General features: G+C 36.7%; 3 protein-coding genes across 4 annotated transcripts; 1 reads left to right on the top strand and 2 right to left on the bottom strand.

Annotated features, from left to right (window-relative positions):
• Positions 1-1,717: 1,717 nt before the first annotated feature.
• On the bottom strand, positions 1,718-8,317 carry LOC110055307 (enoyl-CoA delta isomerase 2-like). Its single transcript, XM_020761688.2, has 8 exons — positions 8,069-8,317; positions 6,828-6,926; positions 6,006-6,051; positions 5,759-5,922; positions 4,705-4,880; positions 3,774-3,984; positions 3,026-3,169; positions 1,718-2,090 (listed from the first exon to the last, which is right to left on the bottom strand). Exons 1-8 carry the CDS (start codon positions 8,273-8,275, stop codon positions 1,935-1,937), a joined length of 1,203 nt encoding a protein of 400 aa, XP_020617347.1. The 5' UTR covers positions 8,276-8,317; the 3' UTR covers positions 1,718-1,934.
• A 14-nt stretch (positions 8,318-8,331) lies between these two features.
• LOC110055308 (neuralized-like protein 2) lies at positions 8,332-13,277 on the top strand. The gene is made up of 2 exons (XM_020761689.2): positions 8,332-9,123; positions 11,350-13,277. Exons 1-2 carry the CDS (start codon positions 8,529-8,531, stop codon positions 11,463-11,465), a joined length of 711 nt encoding a protein of 236 aa, XP_020617348.2. The 5' UTR covers positions 8,332-8,528; the 3' UTR covers positions 11,466-13,277.
• LOC110055299 (nucleoporin SEH1-like) lies at positions 10,386-22,679 on the bottom strand. Of its 2 annotated transcripts, XM_020761678.2 has the most exons (13): positions 22,335-22,679; positions 20,975-21,025; positions 20,068-20,173; positions 19,667-19,710; positions 19,273-19,353; positions 17,977-18,054; positions 17,322-17,374; positions 17,069-17,161; positions 16,677-16,754; positions 16,467-16,529; positions 15,688-15,769; positions 14,783-14,861; positions 10,386-14,360 (listed from the first exon to the last, which is right to left on the bottom strand). In XM_020761678.2, exons 1-13 carry the CDS (start codon positions 22,443-22,445, stop codon positions 14,215-14,217), a joined length of 1,065 nt encoding a protein of 354 aa, XP_020617337.1. In that variant the 5' UTR covers positions 22,446-22,679; the 3' UTR covers positions 10,386-14,214. The 2 variants fall into 2 exon arrangements, with proteins under 2 accessions (XP_020617337.1, XP_089154339.1); XM_089298213.1 differs by lacking the exon at positions 19,273-19,353.
• Between the last annotated feature and the right edge of the window lie 31 nt (positions 22,680-22,710).

The following is a 22,710-nucleotide window of genomic DNA, read 5'->3' as shown; positions in this document are numbered from 1 at the left end:
AATTAAATTTTGCGGAGATTTGGCGCATCAACCTGGTAGTGTAGTGATACAAGAGGGATGTTAGAAAACAGAGGTTTCGGGTTCGATACTGGGTGTTTACTTACAAATTTTCTTTTTAATTTAATTTCGTAGAGAAAAATTCGTTGATAGTTAAGAAATTTCTAAGTCTCGCGAAATTGGCATCGACTGCCTCGCCGTTCACTCTGATGGGGTCGAAAGTTATTGAGGTGCACACCCCACCCCTTTCAGGATTCCTGGATCCGTCCCTGGATAATCATCTTGCGAAAGAGCGGTCACAGCAAATTTAATATGGCTTTGGAAGCAGAAATATTAGAAAGCTATTAATAAAAATACCTTGATTTTTTTCCCACTGTGTAATACTTATTGTGCATGCATTTAATTACCTTATGCGTAGTTTTTGTCGTCTTTTTAGCGTATTGTTAGAAAAACGGAAGAATTTACCTTTTTTTTCCCATGGCAAACGCAAGTCATTTTAGTGTTATTTTGTTTTTCGTAACAAAATCTCAGTCTCAGGTAAATTTCGCCAATCATAGACTCGATCAAGCAAGTAAATTTTGTCACCTACATTTGATACTCTGCATCTTCTCCTCCTTGGTTAATTTTTTTTGTGCAAACAAGCGCAGAAGACAACAGCCACTCTTCTAATCTCAGAATTTTCTTAATTTTCTACGCTGAGGACAGAGCCACCTTTTATGGAAACACCACCCTTGGCCACGCCCTCTATACTAATTAATGAGCTCCAGATTTCTATCGCGTGATAGTTGTCGAGGGCGTAGCCCGAGTCAACTATCACGCATAGAAATCGAGAGCGAATAATCCAATTGTTTTAGTAGAAATCCACGCCGTTCAAAACTTTAATCTAAATCCATCTCTTCAAAGACACTTCGGAAACACAAAGAAGCGGCCCCCGCCGCACACTGCTAGGCTACTCACTGTCTTCAACAGAATAAATGGTGAGTAGCGTAGCCAATCAGAGAACGGCATTCGTGATAGAACGCTAATGTAATCTATGAACTCCATAATCTACTCAGCGGTCAATTTCTGTACTCTGGTGCATTTCAACATCCCTCAGTGAGGTTACTTTGAAAGACCTTCATCCTTCGTAGGGAACAGTTTGGTCTTAATTAGGGCTGTAGTTATAGAAGTCATCTCCACGATTGGTCCGAAATTGAATATGCTTATGAAGGGAACAACAGTACTGTGAAAGTGGTTTGGAAGCAAAGAAATTTTGACTCAGAAGCCCAGATAAAGAACAATTACACAATTGTGATAACAGCGCATTTTACGGCCAGCTTTCACAAACATAAGTAACATAAGCAGACACGCGCTGTAAGATGCTGATAATTAGCGCCTTTTGTAAGGAGCCTTTTCTCAAATTGTACTGCGTCTGTAGCCTTCAACATTTTAAAAAGAATCACTAATTTTAAGACGTGACTATGTTGCCAACTTGGGATTACCCGCTGTGTCCCGCAAGAACTGTGGTGTTCTTTATGCCATGTAATAAATCCTGTGTCGACCAACAACATGGTCAGTTATTGGCCTCTTTTTCTGTCGTTTACGTGATTATGGGACTCAGACTGTTTCTAGGTCCATTACCACGCACAAAAGCCAATATCTAGGCATGCTGACCTCACGGTCGGTCAATAACCTATTGTACATTGCTACATTAAGGTCAACAAGTCATTACTATAAACCATTTTGAAACGTTTCATGGGCCATTTTAATTTTTTTTTTGGAATAAACATAACCAGTACAAATCGTATGTATAAGTTTAGACTGGGAGTTCTAAAGTTGTGATGGAATACAAGTAAAAAACTTGAAGATCGTCTGCATCACAACTGTTTCCTCATTAATTAGGTTTATATGCACTATATAAGTAAAAAGAATGTTGAAATGCAGTAAGAAGCCGTAACTCATAGTTTGGATTTTCTCTGCATAAACGTCATAATAGCCTGCATGCATTCTTCCGATAACCAGCGTTCTTCCAGCAAAGCAGCCTCCTTCTCGTTGGCGTCATGTAGCATATCACGGAATGTGTCACGTACTAACTGCTTGGACAATCGCAAAGACTGAAAAGTCAACAGCACAAAAACAATAGATCAGTTTTAACACACAAATATTATTCAATAATTGATTTCTCAAGATAAAACCGTTTAAACTGTTTGTGCTTCACAGTTTGGAATGAGAGGGACGAGTGGTGACATTATTACTCAAAATAAACTTGTCTAGTCTGAATAAGAAACTTGATTTGTGACATTAAGTATAAATCATCCTCTTATAGTGGAGTGTGCAATACTGTGAAATTGGAGAGCTTCATAGTCAATTCATCACTTGGACTCATCAAATGTAGCTCGCAATCACACTTTTTCTGAGTTTCTAGCAAAGTATAAAGTTTCTACTTTATTCTGAAGCTCACAATCCTTCCTCTGATGCCTTGAACAGTAGATAATCCCCAAGGCCTATACATTGGGTGTTACAGTACTTCCTTGATATGGTTAGCCACCCTCCTCTCTTCCCTTCCCTCTCATCCACCAAATGAGAGGACAAAATGCCCCTTACTAGTGTTACAGAAGTCCCAATTTACTTACCAAGTCCAAATCCAACACAAAAATAAGTCCAGGAATTTTTCTCTAACAGTACATGCTCTAATTGGCTATTTCTGGGTCATGTGACATTTAAAAATAAAACTGTTTCCCTCGAAAAGTCTGAGTGGGCAACATTGCCAAATCTATGACATCATTGGGTAACAATACACTGTTACCTATGAATGTTGACCCACAACTGCCCTTGCACATGAATTCTTTTAAATCCTATGATGCTATATAACAGATCATCTAATGACTGGTCCCTTGGGAAACCCGCTCGTTTCCCAAGAATCTCGGGAAAAAAATTCATGTTTCCCTCAGGAACAGTCATTAATTGTTTAATGATATATATATAAGCAGGATGCCAAACAAATGTTGAACTGCATATCAAACAGATCTTCTCTAAAGACGATGATTACCTTGGGTGGAAGCTTAGCCATTGCCTGTACTCTGTTTTGAACTTCCTCCATGAGCTTGTTGTGAGGGAAAACAGCGGTAACTAGACCACAGTCATGTGCTTCAACTGCTGTTAGTTTGCGTCCTGCAAAAAGCATCTCACTGGCCTAAGGAAAGACTCCACAGTCAGGTGAACAATCTAAAATTGGGTGCTACTTGGTGAAGCAGACACCATTGTTAATTAGCAATAACTGTTATGTACTGCCGTGGAAATTCTTCATAGTCTTTTGAATTTTTGTTTTATATTACTTAAGAAACTAAATTGAATTCCAAAAAGAAGTTAACTAAAGGAGAACTGTGCTACTGTCAAACACTAGTGGCTCCAGAACACACAGAACCAGGGATAGGAAATATGGTTTTAAATTCTGAAACAACGCAGGGCAAGTGAGTTTTTTAACAAAGCATTGAACTTTCCTCAGCCCAATCGGCATAAATTAGAGACTTGATTTACTGCATGATAATGAGGGTAAATGTGAACCGATTTAAAACCTAAAGAGGAACAGTTATCATTAGGTCACCAGTGAGATAAGATTGGGATTCAGGAGTTATCAAGCACAGTTTGGAGCAAATAACATGTATAGCTACATCACAGAGAAAATAAAATTTAAGTTACATGTCTTTTGAAGTTCTGTGTTCTACAGGGACACCTAAAAAGATTTACATGTAACTCGACCATTTACAGTGGTTTTAATGGGATGAAAAATTCAGTACCTTAGCAGGTCCCATTATCCTAGGGAACATAAATGAGGAACATCCTTCAGGGCTCTGTCCCAGCTCCATAAACGGGGTGTGAAATGTAGCTTTGTCTGAGGCATAGACCATATCAAACAGACACATAATTGTTACTGATATTCCCACTGCAGGTCCATTTACTGCAGCAATCAGAGGCTTAGGGAAGTCTATGAAGTGTGCTACAAACTTCCTGTCAGGAAAGCAATGCATGGAAATTACGATGTCAAATAACCTTTGTAATTAATTCTTGCCTTCACAAAACTTACATGTTATATTGTTAGTAATAGATTCCAGGGAGAATTTATGGTCATTTCTGTCTCATAAGCAAACCCACTTTCACTCCTCCATCTCCTCATGCTTAGCAAATGCATACTGGAAGCATTTTAGGTCACAGAAACAAGAAGATTTCAAAGGTTTATTGAAGAGTTTAAAGCAGTCGCAATCAAGCTGTTGATTACAACATTTTGTGATTGATCATCTGTTAAAATACATCATCTGTTCAAAAAATGAAGCCTACACTGTCCTTCAGTTTATGTAATTGTATGTACAAATCATATACGTCTGCTCATTGTAAAAGACAAGTCCACTGCTATGCTTTTTATGGCAAGTAAAAAGTGCATTTTCTAAGTCCATTGCAGATTACATCCAAGATTTTTGTCATGTTTTCCCATCAATTTGCACTACCAAATACATCTACACACCTTGGTGGAGAGAAGTATTGTGAGAGTAAAGTATCTTTCCTAAGAACACAGCACAACAACCATGGCCAGCCAGGTAGAGTAAAGAGCTCTCAAACTGGAATTTACTTCACAAACTTTTAGGCCACCAAGCCTGAGCCATGCATTTACCCAGACATGCAATATCACCCAGTGAGTTTGGTTAACTGAAAAAAACCAGTCACGACACTTACTTTAAGATTTGCCTTGCGTCACTAGCCATCTTTTGTGGTCCCTCTGGTGGAATCCTTGTAAAGTTGCTCAGGTCATTGCCACTGCAATAATAATCGCCTGTTCCAGTTACCATGGCAACAACACAAGCATCATTTTTCCCAGCTTCATCCAATGCAGTCATAAATTCATGGTACATCTGACAAAACAAGTGGTCAGAAACATTAAGATTATTTGTCATACTTGGAGCTTTCCAGAAGATTTGCTCCCCAATTGCAGAACCCATCAGAGGGCAATATCAGAGGCCCACTACCAATAACAACGTCCTCTAATTTCCTTTTATTTGCTTGTACAAGGAAAGAAGAAGGAATGCCTCTCTCATAACCTTTCCAAATGAGCAAGTTATTCACCATTTAACAACCCATTTTTGGATCATGCATACCAAAGGCATCCACAGTTTAGTGTCAATCAATACCCTCTATCAATACCTTTGATCGACATCTTAATTGATACTCAATTGACACCCTGATCGCTACTCAGTCAACACTTGATCAACAGTTGGTCGATAGTCGGCTGACTGTCAACTGACTCATATGCATCAATCGAAAGTTAGTCAACTCTCAACCTACTGTTGACCGAGATGTCAATTGAGTGTCAACCAAGGCGTTGATGGAGTTTCAATTGAGTATCAATTGAGTGTTGATCGAGGACATCAGTCAAGTATCAATCGACATTCGACCGTGGATTCCTTCATTACACATGATCCCCATCTTCTATGTGACATGACCTCCTCCTATCAGTCCTTTTCTGAACAGTTTTTAAACTTGCGTGCTATTCAAGACTCAGAACAAAGTAATACAACCTTTTGTTCGTCTGGCAATCTTTGACACCCTACTAAAATACTGGCTGAAACTGGTACCATTGTTCATTTTAATACAATGTAAATTAGTTCTGTATGCTGTATAATTAATCACGCACAGGCTATTTAAAATCAGTTTGAAATTCTTAAAGTGACATGTTATAACTCATAATTATTCTTTACTATCAATAATCAATTAAGGACATAATATGCTGTACCTCCCAGGTTATTGCATTATATTTTGTTGGCCTATTCATTCGTATTGTCTGCACTCCATTTTCTAACGTCACAACCAGTTCCTTGTATTTACTTCCCGCATCAGTTGCTGGGATATCACCTGAAGTTGAAGTCTTGGATGCTTCATCGGTACTGCCAAATTCAGCTGCGAATGGTTTCAAACAAAATATTTTAGAAACTAACACTGTTACTACTAAGAAACAGATCGTCAAAAAGGCATTTGTATACCTTCCAGGTCTTTGACATAATCTATGTACTTCTGTTGTGCATCATCCTGAAAAGATAAATTCAGAGTAATGTTCTCATATATGCTATGAGACTAGGGATGATCCTATCAATAGCAATATGAGGCCTCAAACAGAAAATGAATGGCTTAAAATTTTATATATTTCATAGGGGAAAATATGGGAAACGCTTGGTTTGAGCTATAAAAACAAGTCCTGCAATAACTTTCAGCACAAAAGATAAAGAATGAGACTTTTTGCTCAAATTCAACTGTGTAAACAGTTTTTGTAATACTCTTTTTACACCTACTTTCAGTGTTATGTGGATAGGCGACCTTTTTTGACATGCAATCTTTCGACATGCTATGTAACTTGGCCTATGTGAAAAATGTAAGCACGACAGACTTCTTTACGGTCAAACTTGACTTTTAGTGATGAAAGATGGATTTATTTGACATCAGAATAAGGCTAATCAAGAAGTCATTCAAAGAGAGATAAATTGACTGCTTTGAATGTTTACATCTTTCAAATATTAAAGAAAGGCAGTGGCCCAATTCTACCGGATGTCCCCTGAGAGCCGATCAACTACACTCAAATCATTTGATTTATGGGCCTTAAATCGGGAAAAATGCAAAATCCACAATCTTCAACAGCCATTTGATGTTAGTAATTATAATTTATTATTTTGCATATTTCTCCCCTTAATAACCGGAAAACTTGCCATTTGCATAGTTAAACAGTCTTTCAGCTGTTTACATAGCATGTCAAAAGATGGTCAAAACATGTTGCCTATGCATGCAACACTGAAAGTGAGCGTAAGACCAACCTTTGAAAGATCACCTAGATCATTCCAAGCTGACCACTTCGCTTTTCCAACAAAGTCAAATGCTCCAGGCTTAGGGGAATTGCACTTTCCAATACTACCCTATGGATAAACAAACAGACAATGTACTGAAGCCCTGTTCATTCCATGATGGCCAGTAAAATAATGACAAATAGCATGCCTTGTGTTATCAATATTCTAACAGCGATGCAGGGATCTTCTTCAAAGTGTTACTTGAAATTCAGACAAGAGATAAAACATGCATAACCACCTCTGTAAATACCATCAAACCTCTTCTAAGGAGAAACTCATGGATACAGAATAATTATATGGGTACACTTTTGAGAGATCTTTTAGTGTTAGGTCAAGGAAGAGGGAAGGGGAGGAGAGAGGAAAAGGGAGAGAAGATCAGGGCAGGTCTAATATAAAAGTGAATGTACAGAAGTTTCAGAAAACCTGTAGACGTTACCAGAACGTCCATCTAGTTGAGTCTCAATGATTCATTACACAGCCAGGCCAAGTAACAACTCAGGAAAAACATTTAATTCTTGACATCCAGTTCCAGGTTACTTTCGACATCTGAAAGCCAGCTTTACATGACTGGCTGAAATTTCACTAACAAACAAAGACCTGGGGAATTTGTGAAGGTGCACAGATGAAAACAGTTGGCTGGGCATGTTAATGAGCCAGCTTAAGTGTCTTTTAACTACATCCCATGGTAACTGGTTGTTCAGGCCCCAAGTCGATTAGTCCCTTAAAACCATTTACCCCCCAACCAGAAGTCAATTACAGTCCCCAAAAAGAAGTTGAAAAGTGTCTATTTCTCGTTCTTAATCGTGAAAATAGGGGCTACATAATATGCATAGTGACTCTTGCTGTTAAAAGAGATTAAGAATGTCGTTTACAGCAATCAGCAAAATGAAACTTTTGATGCAATTTCTTCTGTTTGCCACAAATGTCATTCTTTAGTCAGCATCACCGTCACTACCACATACAGATACAGGGGGTCCCTCCATCTTTGACCCATCCCCACCTTCGCCTCCAACGTCACCACGACCTTGTAACAAGAAGTTATGAATTCTAAAATTGTTCAGGTTTTTGTATTCCGTGACACATCACGCAGAATACAAAAAATGACCTGGAAGAATTTGCAGTATTCAACTGTAAAACGTATGAGTAACTTAATTTTATACCTTTATAGATTAATAAAGTGAGAGGCATCGACAATATAATATTAAGCTAACCTGTTTGAACAAGGCGTACAACTTTAGTTTGTGCTCATTTCCTGGGTCCTGCTTGAGGGTCTTTGACCTTTCACTTGCAGCCTGAAATTCTTTTTCAAGATTTCCCAGATTCATGCTTCCTGTGTGTATGGGTCTCAATGATGAAAAACAGAACGAAGGCTGTCGAAATAACAACTTTTGGAGGCCACGCAAACGGCTCGCCGCCATATTGTACCGAGAACACCAGGAGACATACTAACATGAACGAATTGTCAATAAATGAGAAGCCGCTGACAAATCTTCCTGAGACGAGAGCGACAACCATTTGGTCACGAAATGTCAATATATCTTCTATTTTGATGCTGGTTTCAATAGCTGTACTACAGCTATGAAGCTTTTTGACGCTGGGAACAGCATTGGACATTTCCTAAGACGTATTCTGTGGGAAACGTAACCAGAAACGAGAAAATCTGGCGCAAAAATGATGCGCTTCCACGATCGACACGGAACCCATGTCAAACTTTCACCATCAAAAACATCTGCGACGAGATTCAAAAGCTTTGCTAATGCGGTAGTTTTCAGTCATCGCCCTTTAACATTCGGTGAGACATTCCTTTTTGAAATCGAAGAGCAGGAAAAAGACTGGTCGGGCCATGTCCGCTGCGGAATAACAACACACAACCCACAAACGATTAAAAGCGTTCCGCCGTATTTACTGCCAGACATGGCTCAAATGGGAAGAACTTGGGTGTTTGCGATCAAGTCCACCATGCAAAAACCATTAGGTGACGAACATTTTAGGGACTACGGGAGTCACAATTATCAACGGCAAGCAGCAGGAGATAAAGATAATAATCCCATGTTTTGTGGTAAAAAAGCACAAGAGGGAGAACTTAAACCCACTGATGTCGGGTCGCGTATAGGAGTTAAAGTCAGCCCCACTGGAGAATTGTATTTCTTCGTTAATGGCATGAAATTCGGTCCCTGTGCTCTGGATGTTCCTGTCGACAAGGATCTCTTTGTGGCTGTCGATGTTTATGGAACAACAAAACGGGTGCAAATCATACAATGTGGAGGTATACAACTTTTTCTATGAAATTAAGCGGCCCCAGGGTAGGGTAGGTGAGGCCCGGGGGAGGTTTCTCACTTATTTGGACTATATAGGTAGGTTTGTGCGACCCGAAAGGGTGTGGTTTTGTAGCCATTTTGGTTTCAAATAGGGTATGGTCTTTGCACTCTACATCTTGAATTGGGTGTACACGTTTTTTAGATGAAGCTACTTTTTCATCATCATTGGTAAGATTATTAACAAAGGCCCTTCACAAAGCCGTTAACATTGGTCTAATTATAAGGCAGGTCTGAAATAGGGTATTGATTTAAGGGTCAGGTCTTAAATAGGGTGTCAAATTCTTGGTCAGGTCGTAAATAGGGTAGGGAAAAGATTTTGGTCTTAAATAGGGTGAGGGTTTTGGTAAGCGTGTTGCAGACCCCCATCCAATTTTCCTGGGAGTACCCCCTGGGAGGCGAGGCCCGAGCTTGAGGGTGGGTTGGTGTTAGGAAGGAGTGAGGTAGTCTTAGCAGTGAGTAGAGTTGGCTATTCAAACTGAAAACTGCAATTTTGAGAGCAAAAATTAAATTAAACTTTGGAATAAGGTTATTTACTGTTTTTGATTGCTGTATTCAGTCCCAGAGGAATTAAAAATGCCTACAATTTACTTATCTTGTTCAACTTATTGAAATATAAATGATTGCTATACCCCTTTATTATCCAACTGCAACGAATAACTTCCAAATAACAGTACAAATATACAGCGATATTGTACAGTTATTTGTACAGTAGAAAACCTGCTTGCCGTACAGGTTGGCACGCACACGCAAAACTGTCACACTCTCCCTCTTTCATTGCTAAATTTTTTGACTACAGCAGTTGGATAATAAATCTCTTATTAGATGTTTTGATGTGTGTAGTATCCTTTATATTTTTACTCGTTGTTTGTATTTTCACTCGTAAAAATATGCAGCGATACTACACACCAAAACATCTAATAAGATATGTTTATACCTCAGACAAAATATTTCAACCAGGAAAGGCAAGTGGAAAATATAAGAAGCTAGTGCTAAATTACACTCATTAAAATGCGTGTACAAAGATGGAAGGTAAAAACTTATGCACCTCACCCTATGGCTGTATTGCACTGTCATGCCAATAAAAATAAAAATCGTAACCATTCAATACATATAAGTCAAGAAGCTGGGATATGACAGATGATTGATGTATCAATGTTACGAGTATCGTTGTAGAGCAGGGTTGTTTCCAGACAGAACTCAGGATCGCCGGTCACAGCAACAAACTAATTTATTTCTGTAAGATAACTTCACGAATTTACAGCACTAAGCTTCTTCAAATTTGAATCAATCTCTCTTGCAGAAGAAACTCTCGCCCTAATATACGTGAGGCTTATAGTTCTAGAAACTTCTATTAGGAGCTAAATTAAGTAGTTTGACACAGTTTCTAATCTGAGTAATTACATAAGGATCAGAATGTTCTGGAATGTTCTTATACAAATTGGTCACGGCTGAATGACTTCCGGTTCCAGATTGTTCTAGAACTAGACTTAGACAATTTTTCGTAACAATCAACAAGCTTGCCAGGATTTAGGTCTGTGCAGTTATTCATTCACACATTATTTGGAAAAGTGTTTCACCCAAATTTATAGAGCTTTGTATGGAGACGCCATGTTGGTGCCCTTCAGAGGGGCACCAACATTGCGGCTGTAAAGTAACAGATACGTCTGTCATTGAGTTTAGCCATCAAAATGAAAAATTATTACTCTAAAATTCCGACATGTAGAAATTAATACTTCTTCTGGAGCAAGAACTGTTTAGTTACGGTAGCAAAAACTTCAGCAATAACTCATCTTTCAACCTACTTGAGAGCTTTATCGGGCCGCCATTTTAATATCACGCAATGCATAAACTTGGAAATTCAAATGTGCTCTATTATCAATGAGAAATCCTGTTGAGCTTTAACATTGCAAAATGTCAAGTTATTAGAGAGCCTTACATCTGATTAAACTAAAACTTCAGAAGTAATCATGGTAATGTTTAATTTGGGAAAATGATGACGTCACATGAAAACCGGCAATATACAGTACGTAAACTTATGTGTACTTTGCCCACCCAACTATATCATGTGACATTCCTCAGAAGTCACAATGGGGAAAATAATATTAATTACAGACTTCTGTGACTTGACAACATAATAACTACTCAATCTTTACTTGACTTTTCTGTTTCTTTAGTTCCCTCACTTCTTGACTTGTGCTGTGAAAACATCAAGAAACTTGTGGCAAAGCAAACTGATATGGAACTTCTTCCCATAACAATGCAGCTTAAAAAGTACATCGCTGCATTTTAACAAGAAAGAACTAGAACAGATAAAATAATAGTTATGCTAAATTATGACTTACTTTAGATTTCAACTATGAAGCTTACTGCTGTAAAAACCCCTGTCTATTAAGAACCTAAAATTTTAGAACCTGTTGGGCTCAAATTTCCCAGTCACATAATAACCATTCTAGGCAAAAATCTCAATACAGGTTCTTATTTTCAAAGTTTAGAGTTTTTTCAAATAAATACAGTATATCACATGCAATACAGCAAAAAGGTAACAAAACCTACCCAGAACACTGGCCGTTTTATAAGACCACAATACTGTACTGCGAATGATTCAATATAAAGACCACATGCATGAGTACAAGTTTGTTTTTAAACAAAAATTAAGAACCTGATTAAGAACCAAGGTAGCCTAATTTCATTGTAAACACCATTTATATATTAAGGACCTATGGAAGCTAACTTGAAAAAAACCTAGGTTCTTATACATGGGTTTTTACTATGTTTTAACCTAAACAAAGAAAGGACACAAGTATGTTCTTGACGTTGATAAAACGGTGAAAGTCTTCGCACTACAAGTTGTATTTTATTTTTATGTTAAATGGAATCCATATGCAGTAGAACAGCATGCCAGACAGCAGGTTGTATTTATGGAGAAAAATCAAATAAGGAAAACTTTAGTTTCTAAAGAAACTGGTCACAAGAACATATTAGGTAGTTTGAAAGATGAAGTATGTAACTGTAGTTTTATCTATTACAAAGCTTTGTAAATATATACAAAACAACTACAAACAGCAGCATCACTGTCTTTTTGCACTTAATTAGACATTGATTGACATCAAACATTACAATATTGCTAACTAAAGCTTTTCCTTTCAGTAACAAGACCTACATCTACATTGTAAACAGACAAATCTCTTTTTCAGTTGCTGTAGCAAATTAAGGTTCAATATTTGCTGAAACAGCTACAAAATCTGATAAAAAGGAATGAAAAGTCCTGCTATATTTTAATATGTATATAGGTCGTTTCCTCAAAGGAAATTAAAGAGTAGTAAATAGTTAGGTTTCTTCACAAAATCTAAGCTAAGTGACATTTGTTGGGACACTCTGTGGACTTATTTAACTGAACACTGGAAAAGAGAGCCTCATATACATGTAATACATGTCCCAACAAAATATCTGAGATTATTGTTAGTAGCTGGTGTGTGTGTATTACATTATAACAATTTTAGTGCTACAGATGAGTTGATATAGAATGGAGTGGTGATCTGTAGAGTAAATAAACTGTACATCACTGATTCTAGAGTGTATGAAAGAAATTAACTTCTCAAACTCATTAATAATTGATCAAGTTAAAACAAAGAAAATCACAACTGTGATACAGGTTTGGATACCTGGTCTTAATTAGCATAGATTTGACGATTTTACTTCTCCGTTTACTCCTCCACCATTTGAGGCGCAACGACAATGGTCGTTTGTTGGAAAGACCAAGTGTGAAAGCCAAGAAAACATTGGGAGACAGAGCTTTCCAGGTAGCTGCTCCTTTCGTATGGAATAAGCTGCCAAGGTCCGCACGCGAAGCAACGAACTTAGAATCTTTTAAGACTTTAATTAAGACATTTTTATTTAAGTAATCATTTCAGTTATCTTAGCATATCTATATCTTTATTTGTAATTATCTTTTACCCATTTAATGTAAATATTATTTTTTTTTTTTTTAATGATTTTGATAGAAAGATTTGTAAAATTTTAGTTATTAATTACTGTTGTGATGCGCTTTTGAATATTTTATAGAAAAGACGCAATACAAATAATAAATGTTATTGTTATTGTGTTCCTTAGGTTTTGTTTCGATTGAGAAGATATATCAAACACTTGAGATAGTCTTTCATCGGCTATCCAAACACCTTGCATTTTGTCAAATACTCCACTGCGTGTTGTATTTTCAACTTTCTTCTCAGTATTTGGGTATCCCGATGAAACACTGTCTCTTGTGTTTGATATATTACTTCTCACTCCGGATATATTTATGATGGAGACTTAACTGACTCAGGCAAAAAGGGCATGCCGATGGGTGGCTGGTTTTTCCAACCTGATACATAAGGTGCTAAAGTGATCACAAGTTCAAAGGTCACAGAAGAGGTTGCTTGAGATAATGTCAACATATTTTACAATCCATACTTTTTGGTCTGAGTCCATGAAATCTCTGACTAGCAATAAAGACTAGTGTTTTCAAAGGAAGCCACAGTAGCCATATTGGTGTTGCAAAACAATCAAATGGCCTCCATGTTGGTGTACCAAACCAATCCTGTAGGAGTGGAACTCTTCTTATTTAAACAATTTCTTTTGTTCCAACAAATCTGAATGGCTGCTGGCCACATGAGTGAAAGTGCTCTATAGTACATGTACAATGGTTCACTTTAAAAATAAATCAGTCACAATTAAGTAAGCCATTAGGCTCTTATGCAGTAATACAATCAAACTCCTATGGGCAGAGACCACTCCCCTGGGAGGCAATGAGATTGACGATTTGAGACACATCTTTTTAGAAATATATTTCTAATCAGCTTTTACAAGCTTTTACAATGAGTGCCTGCTTAGAGGAGGTTGAACTGTGTTACAAAATTTCTACCAAATGTGCGGTGTATTGCTCAGCAATTCCTCCCGAGCTGGTTTCTGTAAGGAACTAAAGAAGTAATTTTTTTGCCTGTCTCTTCAGTGTAAAGTAGTAAAAAACAGATGTCAATAACAACTGAAAACCGCTGTTTTAATCACGGGTACAACATTGTTTGTGTCTTGAATGCTGATGCCATTGCTGCCTTGGCATCTTGTCCAGTCATACTGAGTCCATTAGTAGGTCCTGGTGTGCCATCTCCACGCAAAACTGCAATACACTTCCAGTTGTTAAGGTAGTTTGCTGAAATCAAATACAAACAAGGCATTTCACTTATTAGCATCTTAGTACGCATGCCTTGCCCAAAAACACTGTACAAGCACATTGACTGCTGCTTTAACACACAACCTCTTGCTATGGAGTGCAACTTACTGACAGACTGTGGCTGAAGCTGGTAGTTTTAAAAAGTTTAAGAACAGACTTGAGCATCTTTATAACTTAGTCTCTTAGCTATTTTAATGAATATTTTATTGTATAATTATACTAGATAAATAGATATTTTTAATTCTGATCCTTTTCTTTTAAGGTGAATCAACAGGGGCAAGCCTCTGTTTCTTCCTTCTCAAGATGTATTTTACTTTGTTTTTATCATTGCATCTTGAATAAAACATGTTGTGTGCAGACAATAACACTCTGTGCCTTCTTTCCCTAGTTTTCAGTTTTACCTTTCCATAATCGTACACATCCATCATCCCCAGATGAAGCCAGAATAGTACCAGTCACATTCCACTCGACCCGCCAAACCTACAACATAATTATTTACTAAATGTTAAAGGTGTGCTCGTGTTGATCATATTAAATTAGGTGAGGCAATCCTAACAGCCAAGACTGTGGGGTTACTTTCTGTAAATATTGTTACAACAAAATTAAGAAAATTAATACAACAACAACAACAACAACAACAACAATCTTTATTTTGTGCCCAGAAAAATTTTACAATAAAAATAAATACATGCAATGTGAAAAAATAACAATGAAAAACAGAGCACAGCCACTTAGAAATAGCTATGGCTAATCGAGCTAAGTGGCTGGGCCAAACGGAAAAAATATTGCAATAAAGTTACAGAATATATGGGAAAAAAAAAAAAAAAAAAAAAAAACAGGACACTATCTCATTCACACACATACAGAGAACGAAAAAAGAAAAAAATGAATGTGCACACAAAAAAATGAAAAATTAAAGTACATCAATGTACCAGTCAGTATTTGGAGATAATAATAATAATACACAAAGAAAGTTCATTAAATACATGTATTAGATTATTTACATTTATTTAGTAGTTGATTAACATCATGCACGCTGATGCATGGTTGAATTTACCAACCAGATAAATAAGGTGCTAAAAAGTGATCACATGGCTAAAGATCACATGTCCAGAACAAGATAGAAGAGGCTGCTTGAGAAATATTTTACAATTCATACTTTTTGGGCTGAATCCTTGAATCTGATGATATTGGGAAAACTATACTATACCCTCAGTCCTGAGTACAGCCCTCGACCGTATGAGATAACATCTACAGGGCTTAAAGAGTTTTGCAAATATATTAATAATAATGATCCAAATCTCACCTGGGACTCGTGGTCACTGAATTGGGCTGCCAAGCTGTTTTCAAGTTTGGCAAAATTTCCTCCTGTCCCTGTTCCTTGCTCTCTGTGAGATCAAAATAACCAGAATCAATGGTGATGATGAAGAACAGTATTAGAGTGAGTTACACAAAACACTTTACAGTAGGTTTCTGGACACCAATAGGCCCTTAGTTGCTAGGCCATCATGTGGCCTACTTTTCATAAAATTATGGGCTGTAACTTTAAGAATGTCAGAAATGGAAAAAGCATGTTGGAAATATCAAAATGGCCATGTTTGAGGCCCTGGCATTAAAGGATGAGATTTTATGATGGTTTGCAATTCCCCAAAAAATATTGGAACTGTCGTATAAACTTACTCTTTAATGCCAGGGTCCTCAAACTTGGCCATTTTGGCATTTTCAATATGCTCTTTCCATTTCTGGCATTCTTAATTAAGTTACAGCCCATGTTATAAATAGGGGTAAGGACGTTTTGTACAACACAATGTAATTTCAATTCAGTCTGTCTTGCTAGCTATTGTAATTGCATTTCTTAGAGCTTCAACAAATGACATACAATTGAGTTTCAAGCCACTTGTGATTCTTCTGTAGTTGTGATAAATCTTAATGAATAATGTGCTGACCCTTTATGTGCTTCCTAACCAAAAGAATATACTTTTGTAGGGTGTAATAATAGTTGCTATCAACACCATTGTGTGGTAAGTAACACGCATCCTGAACTGAGTTTCTCACTGTACTTGAGCACATATAAATCAATCTTACCCATATGGTTTGAGCATCATTATACGAACATCCTTGGAAGCAATAGCCAAAAGATGATAAGATCTAACAGCCAAGTACAGAGAAATAATTAAACAATAAATTGATATTTAATAAAACAGATTACAGTAACTCTTACTGGTAAATTATTGTCAATTATTATTATTTTTTTTTACATTCAAGAGCACAATTATACTAAGGAACTAAATTTACCTTCCTAGATTTGGGGCAAAAGCAACATCATGTACAGCATCTGTTATTGCCATAAGCGTTTCAAGTCTTTGCCACTTTCTGTGGGTAGTGAAAACCAACTTTCAATTCAGTCAAAAAATTATGTAAATGACTGTATTCCAGGGGTTTCATAAACGTTTTCAGAAGGAGGGCAAATGGTTTTCACTGATGGGCAAAACCTTTTGAACCGAACTTCTTTATTTATAAATACAACTTCCCTCCACATGGTCAAACCAGGCACCAGGCAAAATCATCCAACCAACCCAACAATTTGCCCAGTGCCCAGCCCTTAATGAAACCCCTGGTATTCAGAAAGCATACATGTACATATACACATCCACTAAATCGACAAGCTTTAGTTTAAAGGCACAGACCTGCTTGCTTCATTGTATTCATGTATTTGAACTTTGCCCCCAGCACTTGTGTTTGGATCATCACTACCTACAGCCAGCATTGGTGCATGCACTCTAAATAAGGATAGAATTATTATAATTAGAGGCATTGTACTCCAGATGTAATATTACACTTCTAGGAGAAGAGGGTAAAAGTGGGGCTCATTACATGGAGTGCAATAACAAGCATTATTAAATATTAATTTTCTTCAATTAAAAGAAATTCTCTTGGTACCTTGATAAGTTCCATGATACACAGCTACAACTTAATTTATGTTGGATTTCATTCTACAAGAAAGGAGAATAAGATCTTTTGTTATGTTGAATATAATGAAATTTACTTATAACTATATATTACAGTCAAACATACAAAACCATGAGCACCTAAAATATGCCTATTTACTAAATTAAAATGTTCTCTCAGAGCGCAGCTTTGACACACTGGCATTGCCAATGTTTTTTGTGATTAATGTGATAAGCAGTACAGTAAAAACTTGCACAAAAGAACACGTTTTGGGGGTTCAGACTGATTTTGTTCTTATATATCGGGTGTTTTCTGCAAAATCAGCCTGGAAATGTTCTTAAGGTGTTCTTAAATACTGCATAGACTACCAACAGATTAGATCAATGTGCAAGCACAACATTTTAATTAATTAATGGATAACACATATATTGATCTACTCAGTACTGTACTTAGTAACCTAGTAGGTTATTCTAATCTAACTGGCAGTCAAGTTTTTATATAGAACAATTTTCATTTTTCAGGCTGAATGTGTTCTTATGTATATGGTACCTTCTTGACAAAATTTCAGCCTGAGTGTACTTAATCCACTTGTTCTTTTATGCGGGTTTTTACTGTAAATCATTTTTTCAAAGCAGCAACCACTCACTTGTAATAGCCAATGACTTAAATTCATGATATCAGGAGCTTCATAAATTCTTACAGTACCATCCTTTGAACATGTGGCCTGGAAAAATGTGAAACCAAATTGACATTAATTTTACATATTAAGATTAATTACACCCTAATTAAAAATTCTAATAACTAAGGTTTTTGATAAACAATTAAAAATAAAAAGCAGTGATATTAAAGAATGATGTTTCGACGGCTCCATGCCATCATTCTCAAATTCAAATAAGGTACGTTATGTGAGTTCGTTATATAGTGAATGTACGTGTGAAGGTCTCAGTGCAGATGATTAAGATATAAAAATAATCGATGAATAAAAATAAAAATACCAAGCGTGGTGCGCTTGAACTGACAAATAAAAAGTTTTGCTTTAATGGAGTCAGATTGAGTGTTAAGTGTTGGTTTTTTGTTTTTGATGAAGAGCATTTCATAAATTAAACAATTCAGTTTCCGATGGCATTTCTTGAGGATTGTAAATTGGTCACAGAGATCTTTGTTCCTCAGATTGTGTACATCTCGCAGGTGTTTACCAATGACAGAATGCTTATGCTCATTAATGCGCTGAAATAGGTGTCGGCATGTATAGCCTACATAATCTGCATCGCACTGATCACATTTGTATTCATAAACAACGCATAAACAACGCTTGGGTTCTGTCACTTTGATTTCTTCAGCAATTTTCTTGCTCGTAAACACTGGGCGCAGGTCACTGTTAATTTTCTTCGCAAGATCAGAGAGCTGTCTTCGTACTAAGTCGGCTGATCGCTGATCTTTAAAGGGAAGAATAATCCAAACGGGCTTATTAACTTGAACATCAAGTGTTTGTTCTCTCTCTCTCCTTTTTTTTTGTGTTTGTTCTCGGTCTTGCGACTCAATGAATTTGGTGATTGTACAGTTAATGAGTCTCTCAGGCTACTTAAGCTTCATCAAAAGCAAAAAACCAACACTTAACACTCAATCTGACTCCGTTAAAGCAAAAATTTTTATTTGACAGTTCAAGTGCACCACGCTTGGTATTTTATTTTTATTCATCAATTATTTTTATCTCTTAATCATATGCACTGAGACCTTCACACGTACATTCAATATATAATGAACTCACATGACGTATCTTATTTGAATTTGAGAATGATGGCATGGAGCCATCGAAACATCATTCTTTAATATCGCTGCTTTTTATTCCTAATTAAAAATCCCTTAGTAAGAGCAATTGCAATATCAGAAATGGCAAAAGCCTGACAAAATGCAAGGAAACATTCAGTGCATGATGCCTTACCAGTTGTAATCCTAAATGTTTTGGAGCAAACTTGACATCTGTTACAGAAGTCCTACTATCTACAAGTGAGGTTCTTTTAACCTAGTAATATTAAATGAAAAGTCAGTAAGGCCTCTTGGAATAATCATATTAAATAAAAATATTTAAGGAAAGTTAATAAAATGAAATATTGCACAGTCATGTTTAAAAAGCAATGAATGTAAAGCATACCATCTATATGTATATGTAGATCTTATTTTAATTTTAACAACCAGTAATTGAAATTTTATCGAAAGGTCAATTACAAGTCAGAGGAGAGATAACAGTAGACGGAGAAAATAGGATGAAAATTTTAATTAGTATGCACTAGTAACTTCAGTTTGTTAAATAAGTGCATCTGATATCATGGACTTACCCAATGGCTTTGACCTTGTGATATACCATCACCAGACCCTACAACTGAAAGGGAATTAAATTTTTGTAATAAGTTTGACCTATTAATGTATTTTTACAACTAGTAAACATACCCTATGAACAACTGCAATGTTAAACTGAATAAAGATAGAAATATATATACTTATTATTGGTAAGTAAATACATGTATTGTAATAATATATTATTGCACTATACTCTAGGTAGCATGCAGCAAGAAGTGTAATCTTTCTATTATTTTTTAGTGATAATAATATTGTATTGTAATTAGTGTACTTGTGTTATGTTCTCCAGTGTCTGTTTTGTGAATAATTATACAAAAAATATTATTGCAACAATGATTAGGAGTTCCACAATAAAGTAAGTCATGTTCGTTTATAATACCTTGCTCTTCCCATACTGCAGCAGTTCTATCAAAAGAGCAAGAAGCTAACACCTGGCCAAATTCTGGATGTGCCCAAGTTACTTTCCACACTGACCCTGAGTGAGTCTGAGCAATACAAATTACATAGTCTCAATCAATCAATCAATCAATCAGTCAATCAATCAATCAATCAATCAATCAATCAATCAATCAATCAATCAATCAATCAATCAAATCAATCAATCAATGAATATATTTAACAAGGTCGGCATGCTTAGCTAAAAAGCTAGTTTACAGGTACGCCATGAAAAAAAACAGAAAAAAGAAATCATAAGAGCCTTATGACGGTATATAAATTTAAATAAATTAAGATTAAGAACTAGCTAATATTAAAATATAAGAATTAACAATGTAGTCACAAGTAAAATGTATAAGAAAATATGATCATTAAAAGCAGTAAAAATTGATTAAGGATAGATCCACTTCGTACTCAGAGTCCCGTGAGATCTAATGCTTTTAAGTTTTTAACAACTGAACTTTTAATTTGTAACTAGAATAGCATCATCACCTTTGTGATTCAGCGGGACAGATAACAGAGGTGAGACAAAATGCAAAAACAGGACATTTGGCACACAAGTTCTCTAAAGTTCTCTGTTTCCCTATCGAAAAATACATCAAGCACTCAAGACCATGAAATTGACCACATTTCCAAACACCTTGAAGTTCATCAAAAACATTCTGCTTAGCATAATTGTATTTTCAGCTCTCTTCCTGGTGTCTGGAAATATGGTCAAACACGGTCTTTCATGTTTGACATATAAATTATTATTAACACCAAAACTTCAGAAATCTAGAGCACATAACATCAAATTGAACTTTGATGTAAGATAATGGATTTTCGTGAGTATTTACTATTTTTAAACCAACCTTCCAACTTGCTGTACAGTGCCACTGACCATCCTCCCCAAGGTCCCAAACCTAGTACAAAGTGGTTTCATTAGATAACATGTAATAACAAACATACTTTTATTTTTCTCAAAGAATCACATGTATTTGTATCTGCCGAAGAAGCAGGGATTTTATTAGAAGCCGGCAACTGGCGACAATCGCTGCCTACTTTGTCTGTATTTTCACTCAAATTATAAAAAAAATTCATCAGTTTGCCGCCTACTTTAGTTAGCTCAGACAGCTATTTCAAAGCTTATTGAAAACCCTGAATAGGCCATATTTGTATAATCACTACTGGACTGGAACAAGCTTGGAATCGAGGCTCATGTGAGGGAATATCGTCAAAAAGAGAATAATGCCATTTACATTTGAAAAGACTCCATGCATTAGCCTCCGTTGGAAGGTAATTCCAGTCCTATAACAAGAATATGAAAGCAGTCTATTGTGGAAGTTTTGCACCTGATTGAGTTTGCACTGAAGTGTTGGGTGTGTTTGCCACCAGCATTCACTTTGTATCAGGGGTTTCATTAATGTTTTCAACAGGCAAAACTTTTTGAACTGATCTTCTTTATAACAAAAAGGTTTCTCTGGATGGTCAAACCAGGTGGGCAATGTCATCCTCACAACTGGTTAATCTGCCCAGTGCCCGGCCCTTAATGAAACCCCTGTTCTATTCATGCTTAAAGAACAAGAAATACCCAGTAGTCAGTGTTTTCACTCTCAAGAGAAATATACTGAAGTTGGAATCTGCTAGACTCCAATAAATTTTCTTTAACATAGTCTCAGTTTGCACTGAGATGCCCAGAGAGTTTATGCCAACGCTGCTAGCATTCACTGTGATTCATATTCACCCTGACAGCATGAGAAATAGTTTTTCACTCTCAAGGGTAGTGATACTAAAGTTGGGGTCTGGTAAACTCCAATGTACTTGAATGTAACTCTGACATCAAGATACCCTACTGACGGAGTAGGGAGTGATATTGGTTGACCTCTCAAAAAAGTGTTGTGCCATCTCAGATGGTGTTGAAACTTGATTGGGTATGAAACCTCAGCTCCTGCTAACTGCCTGTCAGGTGCTCACCAGCATGCATACGTCACAGACAGGGATTAAAACAATACAGCTGAAAGTATTCTCACAAATTTTGCATTCTGACCCACAGGGAGGGATGCAATTAACAGGGATAATAAATTAAGGCACGAAAGCAAACCATAGAGGAAGTTAACCAAAGCGCTTTTTTTTAGCCTACAAAACATAAGCTAAAATGTATTTAAGCCATGGCCAGTGGTACGAAACTGGAATCCAGGTCATCGATTAAATTGTTCATTCGTAAATCCTCACCTTTACACTCTGGTCACTGGAGCATGTTGCCATTCGTCTTCCGTGGAAATCATAAGACACATCGTGAATTAAGTCTTTGTGTTCTGCAGGTATTTCACGAGCTACAAACATGATTTTCGCGCGGTGCAGAACAGCTTAACACAGATTTGGTTAGTACGTCATGTGAGAAATCAGAAGAAGTAAACGAGAGAGGATAACTAAACGAGAGATCAAGACAACTTTGGCCGGGCCTGGCGAACAGAAAGTCTCGGCAACTTGCGCGCTAAATTGATCAAAACCTTGAGGACTGGACAAATACTTCATGCAATTCACTGTGAAGCCTCCCTCTTTAACTCTGGCATTATAGCTTCTTAGGTAGCTTTTCAAGAGGACACTA

The sequence above is a fragment of the Orbicella faveolata genome, unplaced genomic scaffold (assembly GCF_042242905.1).
Source record: "Orbicella faveolata isolate gen_17 unplaced genomic scaffold, um_ofav_v1 contig_3, whole genome shotgun sequence".
NCBI lineage: Eukaryota > Metazoa > Cnidaria > Anthozoa > Scleractinia > Merulinidae > Orbicella > Orbicella faveolata.
Note: the sequence above shows the minus strand (reverse complement) of the source record. Positions and strands in the feature narration are given on the sequence as shown.

Bases quoted from the DNA above. Each gene is read 5' to 3' on its own strand.
- LOC110055307 (XM_020761688.2), bottom strand. From the start codon at position 8,275: ATGGCGGCGAGCCGTTTGCGTGGCCTCCAAAAGTTGTTATTTCGACAG. The intron at 5,923-6,005 runs GTATACAAATGC...AACCATTCGCAG, and splicing joins TTATGTCAAAGACCTGGAAG to CTGAATTTGGCAGTACCGAT. The intron at 3,170-3,773 runs GTACTGAATTTT...GTCTTTCCTTAG, and splicing joins GGATAATGGGACCTGCTAAG to GCCAGTGAGATGCTTTTTGC.
- LOC110055308 (XM_020761689.2), top strand. From the start codon at position 8,529: ATGATGCGCTTCCACGATCGACACGGAACCCATGTCAAACTTTCACCA. The intron at 9,124-11,349 runs GTATACAACTTT...CTGTTTCTTTAG, and splicing joins GCAAATCATACAATGTGGAG to TTCCCTCACTTCTTGACTTG.
- LOC110055299 (XM_020761678.2), bottom strand. From the start codon at position 22,445: ATGTTTGTAGCTCGTGAAATACCTGCAGAACACAAAGACTTAATTCAC. The intron at 20,174-20,974 runs GTTGGTTTAAAA...TGTATTGCTCAG, and splicing joins ACTGTACAGCAAGTTGGAAG to ACTCACTCAGGGTCAGTGTG. The intron at 15,770-16,466 runs GTAAGATTGATT...TTGATCTCACAG, and splicing joins ATGATGCTCAAACCATATGG to AGAGCAAGGAACAGGGACAG.